The sequence below is a fragment of the Ananas comosus genome, linkage group 11 (genome assembly GCF_001540865.1).
Source record: "Ananas comosus cultivar F153 linkage group 11, ASM154086v1, whole genome shotgun sequence".
Lineage (NCBI taxonomy): Eukaryota > Viridiplantae > Streptophyta > Magnoliopsida > Poales > Bromeliaceae > Ananas > Ananas comosus.
Window position 1 is genome coordinate 2,853,710 of NC_033631.1, and position 26,092 is coordinate 2,879,801.

General features: G+C 38.1%; 1 protein-coding gene and 1 long non-coding RNA gene across 2 annotated transcripts; one reads left to right on the forward strand and one right to left on the reverse strand.

Moving 5' to 3' along the window:
• On the reverse strand, positions 360-23,492 carry LOC109717315 (LEAF RUST 10 DISEASE-RESISTANCE LOCUS RECEPTOR-LIKE PROTEIN KINASE-like 2.3). Its single transcript, XM_020243040.1, has 5 exons — positions 23,441-23,492; positions 22,265-22,300; positions 16,399-16,434; positions 16,283-16,315; positions 360-1,719 (listed from the first exon to the last, which is right to left on the reverse strand). The coding sequence occupies exons 3-5, from the start codon at positions 16,409-16,411 to the stop codon at positions 656-658; spliced, it is 1,110 nt and encodes a 369-aa protein (XP_020098629.1). The 5' UTR covers positions 16,412-16,434; positions 22,265-22,300; positions 23,441-23,492; the 3' UTR covers positions 360-655.
• Positions 16,561-20,805, forward strand: LOC109717318. The gene is made up of 3 exons (XR_002218159.1): positions 16,561-18,351; positions 19,073-19,140; positions 19,221-20,805. It is a non-coding gene; the product is annotated as an uncharacterized LOC109717318 (long non-coding RNA).

A 26,092-nucleotide genomic window follows, 5' to 3' on the forward strand; every position in this document is an offset into this window, starting at 1 on the left:
TAATACATGATTACCACACTAATCAAGATTTATAAAAACCTTTGAATAAGTCGATTATGCCAATCAAGAAGATTTTTGATACACACACATGACCGGCAGACTTCATGGGAACAGTGACTTGACAAAATATGCCAGATTAATTTTTGTTTCTCCATGCAACCAAAGTTTTAAGGTGAGACTAAGATTGGAGCCTTTCAATCAAAAGTTTCAGCCCCCTAATAAAACAAATCAAAGTTTAGGGATCAGAGAGAAGCTTCCATACTAGTTAAGCACTCATGGTGTAATTATACTACAATTTGCTAAAAGTTAACCTCCAACAGCTGATAGATTGGAAGAACTCAAATTACCTAACAAGAAGATGAGCATAATGTTTAAATCTTGATGTCAAAATGCACTTCGCAATGCTCCCCTATTCATTATGTTTAGGGGTAGAAAACACATAAATTTATCTTAAATACAACTTCCATGAATCAGAATGCACTTCACAACTCTCCCCTATTCATTATGCCTAGGGGTAGAAAACACATAAATTTGTCTTAATAACATCTTTCCATGAATCAGAGAACAAATTCAACCAGTTTGAAGCTATTCACAAGGAATTTTGACATCACAGCATTAGAAGGGCGGTGTAAGAGTGGAACTTTTTAAGCGACAATCAAAACAACTTAGGGCTTGGCGGCATTTCCAAACATTCTTTGCTACCCTCGAGCATCTCTACAACTCGACTCATTGTTGGTCGCTCAGCAGGCAATTTCTGTATACACCAAAGCCCGACTAACATCAACTTTTTTGCAACTTCATTGGTATCCACAGTCACCCCATAAGCTTCTAGACTATCATACTGAATTAGATGATCGTACATCTGGTACACAGAACAATTTTCACTGTTGTTATCCACTCCCGCACTGATATTAATCTTTCCCTTAACCATTTGAAGTACCATCATTCCGTAGCTATAGACATCGGCCTTACTGGAGATAGATCCAAAGTTTGGGAAGCAGAATTCTGGGGCCATATATCCAGGAGTTCCTCTTTTCCCTTGCACCGAAAGAGCACTCTTTTGCATAGAGCATAACTTAGCCAGCCCGAAATCAGCAATCTTGGGACGTAATTCTCGGTCTAGTAAGATATTATGAGGTTTGATGTCGAAGTGCACTATATGTGTTTTACATCCACGATGTAGATATTCTAGCCCTCGAGCTACGCCAACTGCTATGCCATGTAATGTTTTCCAAAGAAGCAAAGCATCCATACTGGATCTGTCTTTGTTGATAAATTCCTCCAAGGTTCCATTTGGAACGAATTCATAGATAAGAGCTTGGTTGGACCCCTCTAGACAGAAGCCCAACAAAGTCACAACATTGACATGGGATGTTTTGCTAATGCTGACAACTTCGTTAACGAAATCCTCCCCCTCCCCTTTGGACGTGTTTAAGACCTTCACAGCTACTTCTCGACCATCAGAGAGCTTACCTTTGAAGACAGTTCCGAATCCACCTTTCCCAAGAGTAACTTTAAAGTTTTCAGTCATTTTCTTTACCGCTGCAAACTTGTACTTTCTTGGGGCTACAGATCCATACTTCGTAATAATGGCCGCAATCCTTTGTTCCTTTTCAGATATTTTCCTCAAAAAGGGTATGGAATCACACCAATTTTTCCAAAGAAGGCAGATGAAAAATGATAGGACTAATAATAAGCTTAAAAGACCTGCAACAACACCTGGAAAGGAGCCAAAAGAAAAGCCAATAAGTATGCAACAAATACAACTTTAAAATTATTGGTTAGAACACTATTCATCACTCTTAAAATTATAGAAGAATGATCAAGTAGACACAACTTTGAATGCTCAAATCATTTACAAGATTACGTGGTATTATTTTCACAACTATTGTCATGTTTTGAAATGATTCGTGCATGTATGCAGTGGCTCCCTTCTTTGATAGGGTGCAAATATTCTTATCATATTCTTGAATATCTTCAGTTGACAAAATCTTGAGACTGTTACTTGAGATATATTTGGATTACATGTTACCTATCACTCATTAAAATGTCATGGTAGTTAAGATATTGCTCTCCACTTGTTGTATGATTATAAGCTATTAGTATTTTAAAAATTTACTTACACTTAATGTCTTAATGCTTGATAATCTTTGATACTCAAATACATGACGAATACAACATGCCAACCACAAGATGAATGAAGTCGATGGTTCAATCTTCGCTCACTCCCAAACTTGAGTTGCTCACCCCACATTATTTGCAAAGTGTCAGGATGAATGGTTAACAAAGAGGTACTTGTTTCTCTTGTTTGTGTGGAGTGGATTGCTTCCTGCGTGTTGGAACCCAAAGTTTTCCCCAAATTAGCGTTTTCTTTGGAAAATGCATAGTTTGTTGATTTACTTTCTTGCATTTATTCAAATTTCCATAACACTGTTCTCTATCTATTTGTTTTCAAATGAGAATGTATGTGTCAAGGATTGTGCACACCTACTAAAGTTTTAGTGATCATCAATTACTCGCCCCATTGCCTCACCTACCAAGTTTAGACGAGGCAGTGGGGTGTGATTAGCCTATGTGGCTAATTCACTCTTTCCAATCTAATGATCAAAACACTTGGCTCTTGACAGAGTGTCTTGCTCAACTAGATGGTTTCTCTGACATACTTTCTAAAACAACACCACTCCATGATGCATACAGACGTATATTCAAACTAGGCCTAATGGATATATAGTTAGTAACTAGCAGCATTCTCACTTACTTTCTATTTTCGGATTCTAAGTATGTAATTATTCAACACATGAATGCATTAAACTAATCAATGTTCTTGATGCTCTTAAGTGATTTTGTAGTGAGAAAATATCGTCCTATGGATGTCGTAGAGCTCAATTGAATAAAATGTTGAACTCCAACAGTGTTAGACAAGTAGGAGACAATAATATAATCTGGTGAATAATACAACTTGGACAACATATTTGATTATCATATGGTTGTTTCAAATGTCTTCTTGTATCTTGTGCAGATACAGATTCTACAATACTGATTATATATATGTTTTTAGTTTAGTTGTGCTAGCGTTGCTTTGCATATTTGAAGGATGACCGCCAAATCCCTCAACAGCATCTAACCTTGCATATCTTCTTCAGGAATTGCCAGATACTATGAACACGAAAATCTTGTAACATAACAAATTCATAAAACAAGTTCCAGTTGTAAGGAAATGCATATAGGAGTATTACGCACATTGTTAAAAAGTTGTGAATTGCATACACATAATTATGTAACCAATAACACAAGCCCACTAGATAATTATAGCTATCGTTAGCAGAAAGAATTCCTGCCTTTTCATAAACATGAAGGTTGAGCTAACTACAGTGGGCCTATTTGTTATGTGGACCCTGCTATTTGGACTATGTAATTTTGGTAAAGTCAAATCTCTTCTTTCTTTATTCTCAAAACTCTGTATTTGGGCTTCCTACTTGTAGAGCCGACGGATCATGATTCTTTTGATCCAAAGACCCATATTTGATAGCTTCTTGTCTTAGGGGCTACAATAGAGTGATTAGATTATTGGAGGAAATTAGAAAACTAGAGAGTACGAAAAAAAAATGAGAAAAAGAGAGAAAACCCTAGAGCTTGGTTGAGTCTTAGTTCCATCAAGAAGGTAGGATCTTCCTTGTGTTACGTACCGGACTCTATGCAACCCGTCAATGATGAGAGTTTGCTGAGACGAGGACGGCGTGGGGGATGATGGGCAATCCAACCGACCTTCTCGACCGTTGACCGACGATTAGAAAAGGGAGTTCGAGATAATAAGGAAAGATTGAGCAGAACAGAGGAGAAGAGACAGAGAAAGAGAAGGAAGAAAGATGAGGTAGGGCGCAAGAGAGAGAGATGAGGAGGAGGACGAGTAAGAAATCTTATCAATTCTCATTAAAAACCTAATTATGTTACAATCTGCCTATTTATTCCGCCTACAATGGACTAACATGCAATTAATAAAAACTAACATGACTAATTGAGAATTAGTCTAAAGTTGGGCTTCTCTGCTTCTTCTTGGGTCGAGTTCGGCATACGGCCCACTATCCCACTCGGTCCAGGCCCGCCTGTAATTGGTAAGTGATCTCCTATCCAGTTCCCAACGTCCCACTCTGTCCATCGTCCCCATCGCCGATACCGCTCCTCAGCAAGGCTCCTCTCCAAGGCTGACCGAGCCGCGATCCAAAACTCCCTCCAACTGAAAAGCTAAGTTCCCTTTATTACTTCTCCTTTAGCCTATTCTCTACTACTCTGCACCTAGCTCTAACCCTAACTCCTCTTCTACTGGGCAGATGTAACACTCCCGTCCCCTTAACCTGATCCTTGTCCTCAAGGATCGAAAGAAGGGAATTGACCTTTGAGGACCCCGTAATCCTCCCAAGTAGCGTGCTCCTCGGAGAGATTCATCCACTTCACCAATACTTCAGTCGCAGCTTGGTTACCTCTTTTCACCATTCTCCTCTCTAAAATCCTTTCCGGCTCGGTGAGCAACTCGTCATCCTCACCTATAGTTGGTACCTGCGGTAGAGCCTGAACAGCTGTTGGGGGGCTCTTCTTCAGTAGTGACACGTGAAACACGGGGTGCACCCTCGACCCGTCGGGTAGTCGCAATTTGTACGCTACCGGCCCGATACGCTCCACAATTTGAAAAGGGCCATAATACCTTGCAGTTAACTTCAGATTTCTCCTTATAGCCACAGTGGTTTGCCTATAAGGTTGTAGTTTGAGGTATACCCAGTCCCCTACGGCAAACTCCTTCTCTTTTCGATGCTGGTCAACCTGTTGCTTCATTCTACTCTGGGCGACCTGCAGCCTATCCCGCAGCTCTCGAGTTAAGCCTTCCCGTTCCTTCGCCCAGTCTTTAAATTCCCGAGATGTGTTTGAGTCGATTGTGGTCACCAGATAATTAGGCGGGGAGTATCCGTATAACGCTTCGTATGGTGACATACCAATTGAAGAGTGAAAGCTTGTGTTGTACCACCATTCTGCCAGTGCTAACCAAGAATGCCATCTTTTGGGATGTTGAAAGCAAAGACACCTCAAATAGGTTTCTAAGCACCTGTTCACTCGTTCCGTCTGACCATCCGTCTCTGGATGATAAGCAGAACTCATTTGCAATTTAGTTCCCATCGATTGAAAAAGCTCCTTCCAGAATTGACTTGTGAATATTTTGTCTCGATCCGAAACTATCTTCCTCGGACAACCATGCAGTTTACAGATGGTGTCCATGAATTTCCTTGCTACTTCTCGGGCTGAGAAAGGGTGCTTCAGAGACACAAAATGGGCGTACTTTGTAAGCCTATCCACTACGACCATGATCGTATCCTTTCCTTCAGATCTGGGCAAGGATTCAATGAAATCCATACTTACCTCTTCCCAAACTTGATGGGGTATAGGGAGAGGCTGCAGTAGGCCGGCATAGGGAGTTCCGTCCACCTTGTTTTGAGCACATGCTGCGCAATCCTTGACCCACTCTTCTACGTCCCTTTTTAATCCTGGCCAAAAAAAATGCTGTTTGATTCTTCTATAAGTGTTTTGAATACCTGAATGACCTCCCAACGCCGAACTGTGCATCTGGTCGAGAACTTGCTGCCTCAGTTGTCCTGATTTTCCGATGTATAACTTACCCTTATACCTCAGCAATCCATTGTTGTAGGAGTAATTTTCTTGACTATTCGGCTGTAAGGGAAGTTCACCTATTAACTTCTCGCACTGTGGATCCCCCGTATAGCTCCCTGTTACTTCCTGCATCCAACTTGGTATTGCCGCTGATATTGCTAACGAAACGCCTTCGTCACCTGCGATTCTGGACAATGCGTCGGCCGCCACATTCTCTTTCCCTTTTCGGTACTGAATAATGTAATTAAATCCCATCAGCTTCATCATTCCCTTTTGTTGCATAGGCGTTGTTATCCTCTGTTCTAAAAGATGCTTTAAGCTTTCGTGATCAGTTTTAATCACAAATGTCCTCATGCTTAAGTAATGTTTCCACTTCTGCAATGCCATGAGTATAGCTAAAAACTCTTTTTCGTATGTCGATAAACTCTGGTGCTTTCCCCCAATCGCCTTGCTCAAATAAGCAATGGGTTTCCCGTCTTGAGATAATACTGCTCCAATGCCGGTGCCACAAGCATCAACTTCTAAAGTGAAAGAGCGATCAAAGTTGGGCATCGCTAGTACTGGGGCGGTAGTCATCGCCGTTTTCAACTCCTTGAATGCTATTTCGGATTCTTCGCTCCACCGAAACTGATCTTTTTTTAAGAGTTCAGTTAAGGGCCTACTAATCTGTCCATAACCACGAATGAACTTCCGATAGTAACCAGTTAACCCCAAAAATCCCCGAAGCTCCTTGATTGATTTGGGTTTTGGCCAATTGACCATAGCTTCGATTTTGGTCGAGTCTGTAGCCACGCCTTCTGCTGAAATTATGTGGCCCAAGTACTCCACCTGATCTTGTCCAAAGTAGCACTTACTCCTTTTAGCATATAACCGATTTCGCCGCAACTCGTCCAATGTAATTCGCAAATGCTTCACGTGGTCCTCTAAGCTTTTACTATAGATCAGAATATCGTCAAAGAACACCAGTATGAACTTCCTTAAATAGGGTTCGAATGTGCAATTCATGATTGCTTGGAAGGTGGCGGGAGCATTGGTGAGGCCAAAGGGCATAACCCGAAATTCATAGTGTCCCTGGTGGGTACGGAATGCTGTTTTTGGAATATCGGTTGGGTCCATCCGGATTTGATGATAGCCAAATCGTAAATCTATCTTGGAGAAAAGCCTTGAGCCCCCTAACTCGTCTAATAAGTCGTCGATGATCGGTATCGGAAATTTGTCCTTTATGGTGGATTTGTTAAGCTGACGGTAATCAATGCACATCCTCCAACTCCCATCCTTCTTTTTAACCAATAGGGCCGGTGACGCGAATGGACTGTTACTTCTCTGTATTATAGAGTTATTCAGTAGTTCTCGTACCTGTTTCTCAATTTCTTTTTTTTGCTCATAGGAATACCGATACGGCCTCACGTTAATGGGAGCAGTCTCCGGCTGTAGTAAAATTCTGTGATCCTGAACTCGGGTCGGTGGCATCCCTTTTGGCTCCTCGAATACATCCCCATATTGCTCCAATAATTGTCGAATGCAAGGGTGGACATCAGCTTCTGGCTTGTTGTCCTCTGACAGCGTTCGATGGCTTAGTAGATAGCACTCCCCCGTACCCATCTCCTGATTCCACTGGGCTGCAGTAATTAGTTTCAACTTAGCTCCCTCTTCGATTCCTTTTAACTCCAGTTTCTGACCTTCCTTCACAATGGTAACCGAGTTCAGCGAGAAGTCAAAGGTTACCTTCCCACAAGACTTAAGCCAATCAATGCCTAACACCACGCTGACACCCTCGATTCGAATCACCCTTAAATCTGTTACAAATCTGTGTCCTTGCATTGTCCAGGAGAACTCAGGACATTTGAGCTTGCTTAACATCTTGTGTCCATCAGCTATGGTTACCACCAGAGGCGAAGCTGCTTCCATCCTCGCTCCTATTTCCTTAGCTACCTATAAGTCGATGAAACTATGCGTGCTCCCGGTGTCGATCAGAAGGGTAAGTGCCTTATTCTTTGCTTCGCCCCGTATTTTAATGGTGTCCTGGGGCTTCTCTCCACTCAGCACGTGAACTGAAACTCCGATTTCTCGTGCTTCTCCGCCATCAGGTACATCCCCTGAGCCTTGCTCATCTCCTCCTTCACCCGCTTCCACTTGTAAACAATCTTCATCATAAATCTCAATAACCTCCTCGGTAGCCTGTAAAGCATTCAACGATCTATTGGTGCAAACATGCCCCGGATAATATTTCTCCTCGCACTTAAAGCATAGTCCTGCTGCTCTTCTTTGTTCGATTAGCTGCCTACTGATTGGAAGCTGGTTGGCTTGATTTCGTTGTAAAGTTTGGTATGGAGCCTTGAAGCCTTCACTTCCCTTGTTGCTTCCAGTTCCGGCGTTACCTCGGTATGAGGAGGCTGGTTGATATGGGCCACCAGACCCCTTGGGCAAATATTTATTTCTTCTATTTAGCGCGGTTATGGCTCTCTCATGCAACTGTGCTTGTTCATAAGCCTCCTCCAATGTGTTCGGATGTGCTATGTCCAAGAAATGAACCAACTCTTCCTTGAGGCCGTTAATATAGCATGCAATAAAATATTCTTCGGTTAAATGCGGGTTGTAATAAAGTAATTGGAACCTTAACTCTTCGAACCTCTCCTGATATTTCTCGCATGTTCCCGTGTCTTTCAAATTGCTGAATTCTCGGATCAGGTATCTCTCCCCCAATTGCACAAACCTCCGGCACACCGCTTCGGTAAATTCATCCCATGACACCGTTTGTTTATTAACAAAATAACCCTGCTTCCATGTTCTTGCCTTGCCAGTCAGGTGCATCGTCGCTACACTCAACCATTGATGTTGAGGTATTTGATACAATTCGAAATATTGTTCGCAATTTTCGATCCAATTTCTGGGATCCTCTCCATCAAAGTAAGGAAAATCCAACCGAGGGTACGGTAAGTGCTGATGTTGATTAAAAGTTCGATTGCTCCACGGTGAGGTGTGCTCTTCCTCTATATCATTTGTTCGAAATGGAGTGGGTAGAATACCTTTACCTTTTTCTTCTCTGATCAGTAACGGCGTGTTGCTACTTCCAGGCCTGAACTTGCGGTCAGAAGAGGGCGCTTCGGCTTGAGTCTTGAGTGTGGGGGATTGAGCGGTAATAAGCTTCAGCAGCTCCTCATGCCTCCTGTTTGCCTCGGTTTGCAATGATTCAAACTGTTTTTGCCCCGTGTCCCTCACTTCGGTTATTCGTTGGGTAAGCGCTTCTATGTTGGCTTGATGTTCCATTCCCAACTGCTGGTACTTCTCCTCTAATGTATGGACGTAATCACTAATATCTCTTAGTCGGGTCCCTTCGGCCATATCTATATCCTCCAAATACTCCTTTGGATTGAATTTGAACTTGTTGCCTCGCCTACCCCCAATCTTGTCGTGTTGGTAGAACTATCCTCCAAATACTCCTTTGGGCTGAATTTGAACTTGTTGCCTCGGATGACGCAATGCGCCTGTGGTATGGATTAATCTGAGTGAGGGGATTTTCCTCAGATCATATGGCCAGTCCCAGGCTATTATGTGGCGATCTCCTTTGTCCCATTCTGATCTCAGTGCAGAATCGGCAGCGCGGAAATCTTACACGCGATTAAACTCAACGATGCTGAGATCGGAGTTAAGAAGCGATTCTACCACACAGGGCCCTGGGATCGAACTGCTCTGATACCAATTGTTACGTACCGAACTCTACGCAACCCGTCAATGATGAGAGTTTGCTGAGACGAGGACGGCGTGGGGGATGATGGGCAATCCAAGCGACCTTCTCGACCGTTGACCGACGATTAGAAAAGGGAGTTCGAGATAATAAGGAAAGATTGAGCAGAACAGAGGAGAAGAGACAGAGAAAGTGAAGGAAGAAAGATGAGGTAGGGCGCAAGAGAGAGATGAGGAGGAGGAGGACGAGTAAGAAATCTTATCAATTCTCATTAAAAACCTAATTATGTTACAATCTGCCTATTTATTCCGCCTACAATGGACTAACATGCAATTAATAAAAACTAACATGACTAATTGAGAATTAGTCTAAAGTTGGGCTTCTCTGCTTCTTCTTGGGTCGAGTTCGGCATACGGCCCACTATCCCACTCGGTCCAGGCCCGCCTGTAATTGGTAAGTGATCTCCTATCCAGTTCCCAACGTCCCACTCTGTCCATCGTCCCCATCGCCGATACCGCTCCTCAGCAAGGCTCCTCTCCAAGGCTGACCGAGTCGCGATCCAAAACTCCCTCCAACTGAAAAGCTAAGTTCCCTTTATTACTTCTCCTTTAGCCTATTCTCTACTACTCTGCACCTAGCTCTAACCCTAACTCCTCTTCTACTGGGCAGATGTAACACCTTGTGAGGTATCGTTTACACCATTTGAATAGAGCTAGAGATTGTTGGAACTCTCTTTGTATCTGAAGTGAAGGTGATATCTCTCTTATTTGTATCTCTTTTATTTGTATCTCTCTTATAATATCCAATTTTTATAGGAAAAGTTTTATTTGCATTGTTCTCCTATGGATGTAGGCCTAGCCGAACCACATAAATTCTTGTGTTCTTGTGATTTTCTTCATCTTGTGATTGCTCTTCTATTTGGCTCCACTGCATGCTTGTAGAGTGTGGGTTGAGAAATTGCCCACCAACTGTTTGTAAAATTGTCCACTAAGTGTTTGTGAAATTGCCATCAATAGTTTTCACCCTCATTTTGGAACGATTGGTATCAGAGTTGATTGGTGGTCATCTAGCATCCACTCGTGTTCATTTATTCATCTTTCATATGGTGAAGGCACTAAATTGATAAGTTGAATTAGAGCAATTGGCCTATACGAAAAATCATGATAGAGGATGATTTAGTCACAAAGGAGCTTGATTTACCAATATTAGGAAAATGTGCAAAGCCCCCTAGTATGGATAATCAACTATGATGCGCAGATACTTTATTTTGCTCATCGTATCGTATCAAATACCTATCAGATGTCGATACTTGTGCGATACATGTCTAATACATGTCGGATACTTTATAGAAGTGTCCAACATTTTTGAAAATTCAAAAAATTATCCGACACTTGATGGATATATGACAGATACACTAATGGTATTTGCGAGATAGGGGGAATAGTTATTTTGCAATGGGATTACACCTCTACCATGAATTCGTGGATAAAAACTAAAGATCACAATTGGTCTAATTAATTTTGTTACTTGATGAATGAAACATAATTGTGTTTATATCTTGTCACAAGTTAGTTAGTTTATTACCTTACATTAACTAATCATCAAAGAATCTAAACTTCTTTTATTGTCTATTATCATATATAACAATAATATACGTATTAAAAATATTTTTTATTATTTTATTCTCTACATATCGTATCCTAAGATTTTCAAAACTTGCCGTATCGCCGTATCCGTATCGTATCATATACGTATCCCATATCCGTATCTATGTAACATAAATAATCATGAATAAGATCTACTTGACAGTAAATGTTTGGCGGCAATTAGGCCATATATTTCACCATTGATCTTATTTGATGTCTATCAATGCAAGACCGTGTTTGAGTTGTGGAAGACTTTGGAGCAATCATTTGAACAACCTTCCGGTGTGAACAAAATGCATACAATGAAGAGATTCTTTCTTGTAAAGATGCAAAAGGTTCTACTATTCGCAAACATGTGAGTCAGCTCAACTCTATTGCAGCACAACTGAAATCTCTCAAAATAAACCTTGATAAAGTCCTTTGTTTACTCTTTTTTCGATTATTTTTCTCTGGGATACTCTTGTTACTATAGTGGCGAACGCAATGGAAAACAAATTTAAGTTGCATGATATTATTGCTTCATTCTTGAATAAGGAAGCTCGCAAGGCCACATCAATTGACTATTGATAGAAGTCAAGCACTAGCTATTGATGAAAAGAGGAAGGTCACTGAAGCGAGGCCAATCTTCTAACACAAAGGGAAGATCTTAAAGTAAAAGAAAATGGTAAATTGCTTACTTATTGGTATTGCAAGAAGACGGGCCATATGAAAAAGGATTGTTATGATGAAAACAAGCAAAAGGGTAAAGGTAAGGACATCAAGAATGAAGCTACCGATGCTTCGAATGGTGAAGGTGGAGTCACATTAAGTGTTGCTAGTACAGTCTCTTCTTGTGCAAACACTTAGGTTTTGAATTTAGATGATTCTTTTCATATATGTCCATATAGATCATATTTTTCAACATACAAAGAACCAAACGGTGAAAAAGTCTATCTTGTTAATGATCGGGTATGTAAACTTGTGGGCATTGGTGACATTGTCATAAAGCAAGTAAATGGCAAGAAGCATACATTGACAAATGTGCGCCATGTTCCAGAGATCACAAAGAACTTAATATCAGCTAAACAATGTCACTTTCGGAAAGGGCTCTTGAAATGTATCAAGAGGTAGTATGACTATTTTGAAAGGGCAAAAGGATGGAAGTCCTATACATTTCATGGAACCACTCAAGAGGATGATGATTCATATTTAATTGTTGCTACATCAAGGAAAGGCGAAAACATGCAAGTTTGGCATAATCGGCTTGGTCATTAAGTGAGCATAGAATGAAGGTATTACAATAACATAATCTTATTCCTTCCTTTGAGCATTAATCTCCTGATTTTTATGAGCATTGCATCATAGGAAAACAACAAAGTTAATTTCAAAAGAAATGAGATGCATAGGAAGGCAAGTTATTGGAATTGGTTTATTCCGATATTTGCGGTCCTTTCAATGTTTAGTCACTTGGGCATGCATACTACTTTGTTGCTTTCTTAGATGATTATTCTAGAAAATGTTGAATTTAACTCTTGGCTTCAAACAATCAAGTTTTTGAAACTTTTAAGAAATTCAAAGCCTATGTTGAAAAGGCAAATGAAAATTTCTCTACTGCCTTTAATGATTTTTTGCTTAGAAAATGGCATCAAAAGAGTGAAGATAGTTTCCTACACCCCATAACAAAATAGGGTCACTGAAAGAATGAATCGAATCATTGTGGAGTGGATTCGAAATATGTTGTCTCACTTCTGCCTACCAAAGCCTTTTTGGGCCGAAGTGGCTAATACAGTCATTTACTTGATTAATAGATCACCAAGTGTTGCTTTGGATAGAGACATTCCAAAAATTATATAGACTAGCAAGCAATCTTCTATAGGCACTTGAGAATATTTGTGTGTGAAGCTTATGTTCATATTCCGAAAGAAAGTAGAACAAAGCCTGATGGAATATTAAGAAAATATGTATTTCTTGGGTATGGAGGTGATGGGTTGGGCTATAGGCTTTGGGATCAAATTGCTAAGAAAACTGTTAGGAGTTAGGATGTTGTGTTTGGAGAGAATGTAATGTTAAAGAAGGCACAGAAGAAGAGCAAAAGGAATATAAGCTTATTGTTGTTGTACAAGTTGATGGTCCTTCTCAAGGTGTGCATGAAGTTCATCCTCCACTTCATGACAGTGATGTTGGTCATAATGGCAATGTTGATCATGAGAACGAAAAAAGCAATCTATTGAAAGTCGGCATAATTCTCATGAGAGCGAGAACTATTAGTCTACCCCGCCGGCGCATGAATTGTGAAGATCAACTAGGCCACATAAACCCACCCACATGTATTCTTCTTCCTTGTATTATGCTTTATTTACTGATTTGGATGAGCCTGAATTTTTCAGGAAGTATTGTCTCGAAGAAGCAGAATGGCAAAGGACAATATTGGACGAGAGGGATTCCTTGCATCAAAATCGTACTTGGGAGTTAGTGGAGATTTTGGTCTAAGAGTAAGCATTGAAAAATTGATAGGTTTATGTTATCAAGAATGAAGCCCATGGATCCAAGAGTTATAAGGAAAGATTTATTGTTAAAGGCTATGGACAAAAGCAAGGCATTGACTTCAACGAAATAGTTGCTCCTATTGTTAAATATTTGCTCAATTAGAGTTGTTTAATCCTTGGTTGCAAATTTGGATCTTGAGTTTGAACAACTTGATATTAAAATCGCTTTCTTGCATGGTGATTCGGATGAAGAAATTTATATATTTCAACCAAAGGCTTTGTTGATGAAGTTAATCCTAATTTAGTATGTGTAACGACCCAACCCTCTAGCAACAATAACTCGTTGGGCCAAACCACCAGCCCAAAATGCTTAAGCCCAGTTATTATTACTAGCGTGCAGGTCTCATATAAACTGATCGAAATCAGTATCCCATTCGATGTGGGACTATTGGGGGCGTTACAAACTCCCCCTGTTTACACCCTGACGTCCTCGTCGGGTCCAAACCAGATCACAGACAGACAGACCAGGACGAATTACCAGGCGATGTGAGATTCTAGAGGTGGCTCCTACGGGTTCAAGAGGTGGCTCCCACCAAACTCGTTGGTGTAGCACTTTGCCCCGCATAGCAGTTAGCTCTCACACTTCCGGCTAGTATTCGGCTCTGATACCGATTTTACCGACCCGACCCGCTAGCAACAATAACTCGTTGGGCCAAACCACCAGCCCAAAAAGCTTAAGCCCAGTTATTATTACTAGCGTGCAGGTCTCATATAAACTGATCGAAATCAGTATCCCATCCGATGTAGGACTATTGGGGCCGTTACAATATGTAAGCTAAAGAAGGGATTGTATAAAGCAAGCATTTAGGCAATGGTATAAGAAATGTGATTCTTTCATGCAAGATGAAGGCTATAAAAAATATGATTTTGATCACTGTGTTTACTGTAAAGGCTCAACATGTGGTTCTTTCACTTTACTGTTTCCATATGTGGATAATATATCTATTGCTAGTAATGATCAAAATGATATTACAAAGTTGAAGCTTAAAATGTCAATAAAGTTTGCTACTAAGGATCTTGGTGAAGCGAAATAAATTTTGGGCATGCAAATTAAAAAGGATAGGGAACATGGCAAATTGTGGCTTAGTCAATTGGAATACATTTCCAAGGTTCTTTAAAGGTTTGAAATAAATGATTGTAAACCGGTTTGTACTCCATTAGCCAGGTATTTCAAGTTATCCAAGAAGAACTCTCCAAAGAATAAAAACCGAAAGAGCTAAATCAAGAATGTTCCTTATAATTCGATCGTTGCAAGTTTGATGTATGCTACAATTTGTACAAGATCGGACATACCTTATGCAGTTGGAATTATTTCAAGACATATGTCCAATCTGGGATAAGAGCAATCACAAGCCATTAAGTGGGTTTTTCAGTATTTGAAGGGCACATAAAATGTTTGCTTGTGTTTTGTGGACCTTCTTTAGAGGTGAATGGATATCTTGATTCCGATCATGACAGTTGTAAAGAGACAAGAAAGTCCACTACGAGATATATTTTCACATTTGGAGGTAGTGCAGTTAGTTGGACGTCTGGGTTGCAAGACATTGTGATAATCAAAGTCAAGCCATCTTGAAAAGAATGTGCTGTATCACTCCCGAACTAAGCATATTGATGTTCGCTTCCACTTTATTCGAATGGCATTAGATCATCGATACTTGGCTGTAAAGAAAATCAATACAAAGAAAAACCTTGCAGATATGTTGACAAAAGTTGTTCCTACAATAAAGCTCATGCATTGTAGGAAGCACTTTGGGTTGATCGAGACTTAAACGGGGTGGTTGAAGAACAATGCATGTATAATGAAGCTTATTTACTGGATGGAGATTACTCGTTTGAAGGATGTAGATTTACCTTCAAGTGAGAGATTGTTGAGCTAACTACATTGGACCTATTTGTTATTTGGGCCTTATTACTTGGACATGTAATTTGGTGAAGTTAAATTTCTTATTTCTATGTTTCAAAACTATATATATATTTAGGCTTCCCACTTGTAGAGCATTCGTGATTCTTATGATCCAAAGATCCATATTTGATAGCTTCTTGTCTGAGAGACTAGTAGGGATCGTTAGATTATTGGAGGGAATTAGAAAAGTAGACAATATAAAAAGATATGGGAGAAAAAGAGAGAAAACCCTAGAGCATGGTTGACTCTTAGTTCTATCAAGAAGAAGATATGATCTTCCTTGTGAGGTGTGGTTTACACCATTTGGATTGAGCTAGAGATTATTGGAGCTCTCTCTATGCCTTGGAGTAGAGGTAATATCTCTCCATTTGTATCTCTTGTAATCTCCAAGTTCTATAGGGGAAGCTTCATTTGCATTGTTCTCACGGAGGTAGGCATAGCCAAACCACGTAAATTTTTGTGTCTTGTTGTTTGCTTTATCTTGTGATTGCTCTTATATTTGGCTCTCCATTGAATGCTTGTAGGGTGTGGGTTGAGAAATTGCCCACCAAGTGTTTGTGAATTGCCATCACTATTTTTCACCCTCATTTTGCAACAATGACAAAAAAAAAAATTGATAATAATAATATATATCCCAATTGTAAACAAAGTTAAAAAGATTAACGACGTTGATCTTATTAAGCAATTTGAAGTATCCAAAGAATGAAGAATATTAACGCTAAATTCATGCTCAATTTCATTAGTACCCTACTTATGTTTCATGTTTAATTTTAAAAATTTCTACTCCTTTAAGAAATAGCTAGAGTGTGTATAGTATGTATGTAAATATTAGCAATTTTAATCCAATCACGGAGAGAGAAAGGTGTACCTATAATTATATTTTTGTGTCCGGTGCCATTTCCTGCACAAACCATCAAACGTTTTTAACACGAGAAGCTATTCATTTATAAAAAGAAAAACGAAAAAATCGGTACAGATGTGTACCTGGTTTAGTCATTTCCCCCGCATTAGTGTCATTTCCTGCATAAACAATTAAGTACTTTATAATGGTTTAGAAATTTAATTCGAAGTTTAAATGAATTTCGATATAAGTATTATTAATTAATTCAAAGAAAATTAATGGGTTCACACCATTAAGGTTTTTAGTTAATTACATTCATAATCACCTAGGATAAAAGGATTTCATTCCTAACCTATAAAACATAGTACAGCCAGAGGTGAAATCGTGTAAATTGGTGCAAGTCAATGGTGAGGGTATATTTGAAAGAAAATAAATATTTAGAAGGTTCGTTATCATATTACAAACTTTGCAGAGGTATCAATGATTTTTTAAAACTTTGAGAGATGTGAGGAAATTAACACTAAGTATTATGTATGCATTAATGCACCCGAAAGGATAATTAAAATTTACAAATCATGATCTTATCATGTAGGCCTTAATATCATAATAATTATATATGAACTATTTATACCAAGATCATCTCATGTGACACACAAAAATTACTATTCCAATCTAATTAGAGGGGTTCGGCATTTGACCTTTGCTACATAGTCAAGCTACGCGACAGTTAATATTAGATATGACCTTTCTAGTCCTTTGAGTGGCACAAGCATCCGACCTATACATGTATTCACACAAGACTGCTCGGGAATTAGTACTTCACACATTCACAATGTGATCTTGAAACTTCTTTCGTAAAATCTCGTGTAAATGTTCAGAAGAATTAACACTCGAAATAGTACTAGCAATCCCAAAGAGGATTAATGGTAGTGAAAAGACCAACTACTGTAGGGAGATTATTCCCTCCCCCTCTCTCTCTCTCTCTCTCTCTTAAGATTAAAAGAGAGCTCAAATATGATTGGGAGAATCTCTTTCTATGTCTCACTCACTTCTCTTCCCATCATTGAAAGGAATTACTAATTCCCCTTTTAAAATCGAGAAAGAGAAAAAATAAAACATTTTCTCTTCTTCTTAACACTTTATTTAATGAAGAGAAAAGTTTTCGCTTAATAAAGTAATAAGAGAAGGAAAAGAATGAAAACGTCCTCTTTTCATTTAGTAACTCTGTTAATTAATAGATGGAGAGAGGAGGAAGAGAAAACATCCTCCTTTCTCCTAACTTTTATTTAATAACTACTAGTTGAGGAGTTGAAGAGAGAAGGACAGGTCATGATTCAAAAAATCGTATGAGATTAATGACTCATTTTCTCTTTTAGTTTTGGAATCTGAATACTCTTCAACTTTTGCACATAAGCCCCTACTCTAAATTGTATTTCGTACAAAGTTCCTCCGTGCAACTTTTGCATTTTGCAAATTTGTCCTTCTATTAACCAATTTAGCAAATAAATATCTGCTCTGCTACCTTACCAAAATGGCTTCTAATAAAACTGTTTTATAACTCCCACAAACACTTGACTTTATGCAGCCTTTATTGTGTGTAACCACATAGGTTTGATTCATTCTAGTAGTGCTACATGACACTGAGCTCCTTCATTGTTACCATCAGAACTCCTTCCAAAAGACCGAAATATTTTCAGTTCTACTTTGAGTGTGATTATGTAACACCCCTACACTTTATTTCTTTTGACCATTATTCTTTTAAAATTTGGATCTTTTTGTAAATATCTATTGTTGAGGGACTCGGTGGCATATTGTGTCTAATTAATCCCTAATCCCTAATTCTGTTTTGCTTCCCATTCGTAACAGCCACCTTACCTCCCTCTCATTCTCCCTTTCTCTCTCTCGCCCGACCCTCTCTCACACTCACATCCGTACCGCCTCTCCCTCTCCCGCATGCGCGCGCGACGCTATTCATCACCATCATTGTCGCCATCATCCGTGGCCATCGTCACCATAGCCGTATTCCTTGATCTCTGTCGACATTCTTGGTTCGCCATCGATGGCATCTCGTCGTCGACATTACCGTCTTTAAGAAGGTTCCTTTCTTTCATTTTTTTTTTAATCCCTATTATAAGCTGGGGAACATCTAACCTTCTTATCCATGGTTATATGATTATTCTCGAATATTTATCTCTTGATAATCGGAATTAAAACTATCAAAATCTGATTTGCTTTGATCTAATCTTTGTCGTTTGAACTGTTAATTTTATATCTTGTATTCTCCATATGATTTCGTTGCATAAATTTCGCATATTCTACATACTTATTGGCATGCCCGTTACATGTTCGATAAAATGCCTAAGAGAAGGCATATATTGTTTTTGTTTCCAATCTTGATCCTATCTAATTACTGATTGCAAATTAATGTTTCAACATCTAAAAACCCTCTTGTCGAGCATTAGATCCTTCGTTTATTATTTAAAACTTCATTCATATTATTTTGCTCCTCTCTTGTCGAGCATTAGATCCTTCGTTTATTATTTAAAACTTCATTCATATTATTTTGCTCCTTTGAATAGTTTAATCTTTGAAACTCTTTATCCTCTTGATTGTTAATTGAGTTTCGTCAAGTTTATTATTCTAAATCTATTTTGTGCTCCGTCTCGATCTATTTGCATGCAGTTGTAATCGACCATGTCAATCTATGTGAGCCTATCCGAATTTAAATTTTTGTATAACTTGTCTTCTAAATATGTATATGTCCTCTTTATCAGTTTATTTTGAGTAGCTTATAGAGAATCGTATTCTCTATTTTAGGTTCCGGTGATTGATTTTTCGTGCAATTTTCCACTGGATAGCTTCTTAGCTTAGAAGCTGCTTTTGAGGTAAGCGACCGGACACTCGTTAGTTTTCAAAAAATAATTTAGAAAAATATTTTGATTGTGTGAAAATCTTTATTTTGTAGATTTCAAAATTATGGGTCAAGAGTATTATCACACATTTCTGAAACATGAGTTTCAGCTTTGATTGATGGATTCTTTTAGCAAAAGAATTTTGAGATTTGATAATATGTTCTGTAAATTAGTGACTGGGTAAGTGTTTTAAATTATAAATGTCTCTTGATATTCTGCTATGCTAGTGTTGGTCATGTCGACATATATTCTATTATAGAAGCTAGCTTCGTCTTTGTATTGCACCTTCGGATGCCTGCACCTATTCACACTTTTGTTCTGTATTTGCGCTTTCGAGCGCCTCTATTCTGTATATGCACCTTCGGGTTCCTCTATTCTGTTTTGCGCCTTCGAGTACCTCTGGATCTCGCCAACGGATCATACTATATAGTTAATTATCAGAGACTTAAATTTTTATTTCATTTATTTGCTGGAAAATGAAATTTATAGTTCCTATCTGATCTGAATTTTAAATTTTGACTAATGTGAAATTTTACTGAAATTTTACAAATTAAAAACCAATCGCTTAAATTAATTTTTGTATTTATTTATTTGTATGCTTAATCCGACTAATGTAGTGTATGATTGCTTGCCCAAATACCGAGACTGCTTTGCCGGGCGAGGCCGAGATGAGTGAATGTTAGATGTAGTACCAATCGAATTTAGTTTCCCTTATATTTACGTATGGTATAGTTAGATGTGAAATTTTTTGGATTTCGTAAATGATCATTTGTTTATCTATTTCTGTTTCATTATTTCTTCATACCCACAATTTGTTATTTTTGATATCTGTTAGACCGAATTTTCGTTTGCATTTCGTAGCAAACACTAGTTTTATTTACGTGAGAATTCATTTGATTCTAGTTGAAATTCAATTGTTAGTCTCATCTTTTGATTCTTTGGATTTAGGGAAAAATTTAGTAATCATCATTTTGTCTGTTTTCTCTCTGATTCTGTAGCCTTGCATATTTACTAATTTAGTAGGTATGCGGCGTCTGTTACACCTCGGGTTCAAGGCGTGACAGATTAACCATCCAAATCAATCTCGTGGTTCCCACAATCCACAAGTAACACCTAACAAGAGGTTGGGGCAACAAGTATAATGAATAGTGAACTAACAATGTTGGTGCAGTTATTGTGTGATTAAATCCTTTGGTTACTCTGTCCTCATTGAGGTCATGGATGACTCATCAAACCACATTACTCAATCATGTCTAATCCGATTGACAACCACTATTGTGCTAACTTAGGAAAACCCATTTTCATAAAAGCACACTGCCTTAGTTAAGGGCTTTTGAGTCTCATCACACAGATAATATAAGAGGGTAATAGATTCCATCTTGGTATGCACCTGCCTACATGTATTACTCATTACAGCCAAAATGTGCTAATTTAAACCCACGATTAAGGTCTAAAGTATTTACACAATCAAACTACAATAACTCACATGCAAAATAACATTGATGCCTCAGACCTAAGGATCAATTACACAACTACAATATCAAACAAGTCATTGATGAGAGAGTAGTTATCCACGTGACTCTTTGTAACCGGTCACATTCAGTTAGGGATGTCAACGGGTCGGGTTTGGGTAGGGTTTTCAAAAACCCGAACCTGAACCCGAAAACCAAAGTAAAACCCGAACCCGGCGGATTTTAAAAATTCATACCCATATCCATATCCGACCAAAAACTCGAAACCCGAACCTGAACCCAGCGGGTTTTAAAAATCTATACCGTTGGNACCCGACCAAAAACCCGAAACCCAAACCCGGACCCGAACCCGAACCCGAACCCGGCGGGTTTTAAAAATTCATACCGTTGGATGAAGATGTAAGGGATAAAAATTATTAAATATTTTATATATTATATAAATAAATAAAAATAAATTATGTATATATATAATTTATTCGGGTTTGGGTTCGGGTTCGGGTCGGGTTCGGGTTTGGGTCGGGTAAATACAAAATCCATACCCGTATCCATATCCATCGGGTTTTTATTTTCTATACCCATAACCGAATCCATACACGTTTAGCTCAAGTAAACCCGCCCCATTCGGGTTTGGGTTCGGATAATATTTCGGGTATCCATTGACATCTCCTACATTTAGTGAATTTATTCTCTAACAACCATCTATATGCTTGCCATAGTGCCATCACATTAATGATTTGAGATCTGTCATCCAAAAACACAGCATCCACTAGTCTAACCGGATTTATCACCGTCCTCAGATAATCCTACAACTAGGAGCATTTAGAAATTACTTACTGAAGAACACATCTAAAATTCCTAGTACTTTTAGAAATATATTTTTTCTATAATTAACAAATTGCACTAATGCATTTGCATTAGTATTTAAAGATTTCTGGAATCATTAAACTCCCATCTGATCACCATAAAAAATAGAGGGTTGCTATTATGGGCCTATATGCTTGGCCAATTATTTGGATTGGTCATTGTAAATGTGGGAATTGGGTGGTGTTACCTTCACCGGTAACTCCATGCGTAACAACTAACAACATGTGTAACATCCCCGACAACTTCCCCACAAATAATGTTTTATCCTCCATTATGCCCAACTGACTAAGCCCATTATTTAGAAAGGTCAGTCCATCACTAAGGTCAGTAATATCTTGGCTTACATTGTGCATTAGAGAGCACCTGCATTGTGCCACAGTCTTTTAGAGCACATGTTATCTGGCATCGCCCAAAAGCCGTTTCGGTGGAAAAAGGTAATAAGTTAAGGTTGAGATTAGGAGAAAGGTGAGGATTTGACGGGAGAAAAGCAAGGTTGAAAAGAAGATAAAATGGGACATGGACAGCAACCAAAGTTGTTGCCATGCTTCTGTCAACTCCATTAGATATAATTTCTCAGTAAGAACACTGCAATACTGTCTAAGCTGCTGAGCGTGACAACTGAAAGTGTAGGACCAGAGTGCAATCCGACCAATATTTTTTGGGAACTACAAGTGCAATTACTTCCAATCCACAAATCTTTTTCTTCAAAAAGCAGTAGAGAAAACTCTCATAAATATATTTGAGGTCGCGAAAATATGTACCTGTTGGAGGATTGTCCCAGGTTGTGTTGCTAGTTCCTACAAAAACAATTAAAAGTTTAACAAGAAATTGGTCAAGAGATGTGATATCCAGCATAAAGTGAGAAAAAGGCACAAGGAAATAGAAGTAACCATTAGAGAACAGTGTAGGTAAAAAAATAGTAACGAGTATAATATCTGGTATTAAATTTAGAGGAATGCTTCAATACACCGGATAAAATAAATCTAGCCGTTCATATTTAAGGGCGAGATTGACTTTTGCATAGTGGTTACCTGCTCAACAGGTTACCATTCGTAAGGGTAATATGGGAAAACATTTACAAGCTAATTACCAAATTTGATCAACCCTAACACAAAATATTTGTTCCTTGTTTAATTTTGTTACTTATCAATAGATAGTGCTAATTTGATAAGTAATAAACCTTTATAAATTGAATTTAAAAAATCAATTGAGCTTAAACTTTATAATTGTGTACATTAAATTCAAATTTAATTTTAATTTAATTTTCAGAATGAAAAAATTTATGTTTAAATGAATAGTATATTTCAATTCAAATTGTTAATTTGATATAAAATGACACGAAATTTCAAATATATTAACTTATTTTAAATTGTAAATTATACTGTATTTATAAACATAACTTTTATTTTTATTTAAATTAAAGGCTTCTATTTTAAAATTAAATTCAAATTGTTCATTCAATAGTAAAAACAACATTAAAGTTCAAAAATATTGATCAAAATTAAATTTTAAATTTAGATTTAGTTTATATATAGTTAAAAAATAATTTGTTAACTATTTAAACTATAAATGATTCTATGTTTGAAAATTAACTTTAAATTATAAATCTAATTTACAAAGATGACATGTTATAGGATGGCATATTCTAAATTTACAAAGATGGCATGTTATGAGATGAAAATTTACCAAAATGCCCTCATTGCAAACTCCATGTAATGAAAATATTTTTTGCCCTCGTTAAAGAGGTGACTGGTACCGATGGCACAAGTGCCAGTCACCGTCTTTTAAATAGATGCATCATTACGTCATTTAAAAAATTTAATGGTTAAGATTTGTTTGGTGAATGGGAGCATTGCTCTTAAATTTATAATTACACAAAAGTTTTTCCTTCATATAATTGAGATAGATTTGATAATAGCTATTGTATAGATGCACACCTGTTGTAGCATTCTTTGGTCCATAGCCATTCCCGGCAAACAGAAATTTATGTGAACATTGTCATCAAAGCTATATGACAACATGAAGCCGCCTAAAAAGTAATGTTAGAAAGTAGTGCGTGATAATAAAGCATCAGAAATAATGGGCATTGCTATGGAGGTCGAAGTAGAAATTGTAATGCATTCAGTGGATGAAGTCTCAAAAGTCAGTATAGAAAAATTCTACAAAGAGGGAGGAGTTAAAATGACCTACTACAATTTTTATAGAAAAGCCGACTGGCTCACTGATCAGGATGTTCAATTAATAAGCAGTGGGAGTCGGTCGGTTGACTGAGCAGGTCCATCAGTTGCCTAAACAAGTTGACTGAGTGACAAATCTAGTGATTTTAGCCGCCATGACCTGGTCTAGACTTAACTAGAGTTTGAGCCAATTTATTTTACATGCGCGCTTGAACTCATTGGACTTAACCGCAACTTTTTGTTTTAGTTTCTTTAGTAATGTTTAATTGTTTATTCATCATTATCTATGTATCAGGCATGGACAAAAATGAATTCAAATTGAATTCAAACTTCAAAACAATTTTTTTCTAATTCTTTATCGAATAAGCTTCGAATGCCAAGTTTTCTCCATGGTTCAAATCCAAATTTCAGGGAGTTATACCCATTTTTGTAATGACAACTAATTTCTAGAAATGCCCTATTTACTAAACTAGCCCTCTTTGCTACCTCACATACTAATAGTTTTATTTAGCTTTAATCCAAGCAGCCATAAGTAATCAAGCACTCACATGAAATGCATTGAAATTTCCACTTATGAGTGATCGCAAGGTTTAAAGCAAACCATGCACTAGAAAGTGGAAGCACTAACCCCTTCTGCTTCCAACACACCAACTCTCCCCCGACCTTGTATCTATGAATAGAGGGATAATAGGGTTCATCAAGCTGAGTGAGCACAAAACAGACCAAATACGAGATATTCGTGCACAAAACGGACCAAATAGACAACCCGAATATAACTGATCGGTTTTTTTTTTTTACAATCTGAATAGTTATCATCCACTCATTGGCTTGTAAATTTCAACCTAAAATATGGGCCTGTGGGTGCAATTATTGTGTGATTAAATTCTTTAGTTACTTTGTCCTATTAATTTGAGGTCATGGATGACTTATCAAACCACATTACTCAATCATGTCTAATCCAATTGACAACCAATATTCTGCTAACTTATGAGAAACCCTTTCCATAAAAGCACATTGCGTTAGCTAAGGACTTTTTGAGTCTGGTCACACCGATAATATAAGAGGGTAATATATTCCATCTTGGTATACACCAACCTACATGTATTACTCATTACAACCAATATGTGCTAATTTAAACCCATGATTAAGGTCCAAAGTATTTATACAATCAAACTACAATAAATCACACGCAAAATAACAGTGATGCCTCAGACCTAAGGATCAATTACACAACTACAGTATCAAACAAGTCATTGATAAGAGAGTAGCTATCCATGTGACTCTTCATAACCAGTCATATTCAGTGAATTTATTCTCTAACAACCATCTATATGCTTGCCATAGTGTCACCACATTAATGATTTGAGATTTGTCACCCAAAAACACAGCATCCACCAGTCTAACTGGATTTATCACTGTCCTCATGATAATCCTACAACTAGGAGCATTTAGAAATTACTTGCTGAAGAACACATCTAAAATTCCTAATACTTTTAGAAATATGTTTTTTCTACCCTTAACAAATTGCACTAACGCATTTGCATTAGTATTAAAGATTTCTGGAATCATTAAACTCCCATCTGATCACCATAAAAATAGAGGCTTGCTATTATGGGCCTACATGCTTGGCCAATTATTTGGATTGGTCATTGCAAATGTGGGAATTGGGTGGTGTTGCCTTCACCGGTAACTCCATGCGTAACAACTAACAACATGTGTAACATCCCCGACAACTTCCCCACAAATAATGTTTTATCCTCCATTATGCCCAACTGACTAAGCCCATTATTTAGAAAGGTCGGTCCGTCACTAAGGTCAGTAATATCTTGGCTTACATTGTGCATTAGAGAGCACCTGCATTGTGCCACACTCTTTTAGAGTACATGTTATCTGGCATCACCCAAAAGCCGTTTCGGTGTAAAAAGGTAATAAGTTAAGGTTGAGATTAGGAGAAAGGCGAGGATTTGACGGGAGAAAAGCAAGGTTGAAAAGAAGATAAAATGGGACATGGACAGCAACCAAAGTTGTTGCCATGCTTCTGTCAACTCCATTAGATATAATTTCTCAGTAAGAACACTGCAATACTGTCTAAGCTGCTGAGCGTGACAACTGAAAGTGTAGGACCAGAGTGCAATCCGACCAATATTTAGACCAGGTCATGGCGGCTAAAATCACTTAGATTTGTCACTCAGTCAACTTGTTTAGGCAACTGATGGACTCTGCTCAGTCAACGACCGACTCCCACTGCTTATTAATTGAACATCCTGATCAGTGAGCCAGTCGGCTTTTCTATAAAATTGTAGTAGGTCATTTTCAACTCCTCTCTTTGTAGAATTTTTCCTATAACCTTTGATTTTGAGACTTCATCCACTGAATCCATTACAACTTCCTACTTCGACCTCCATAGCAATG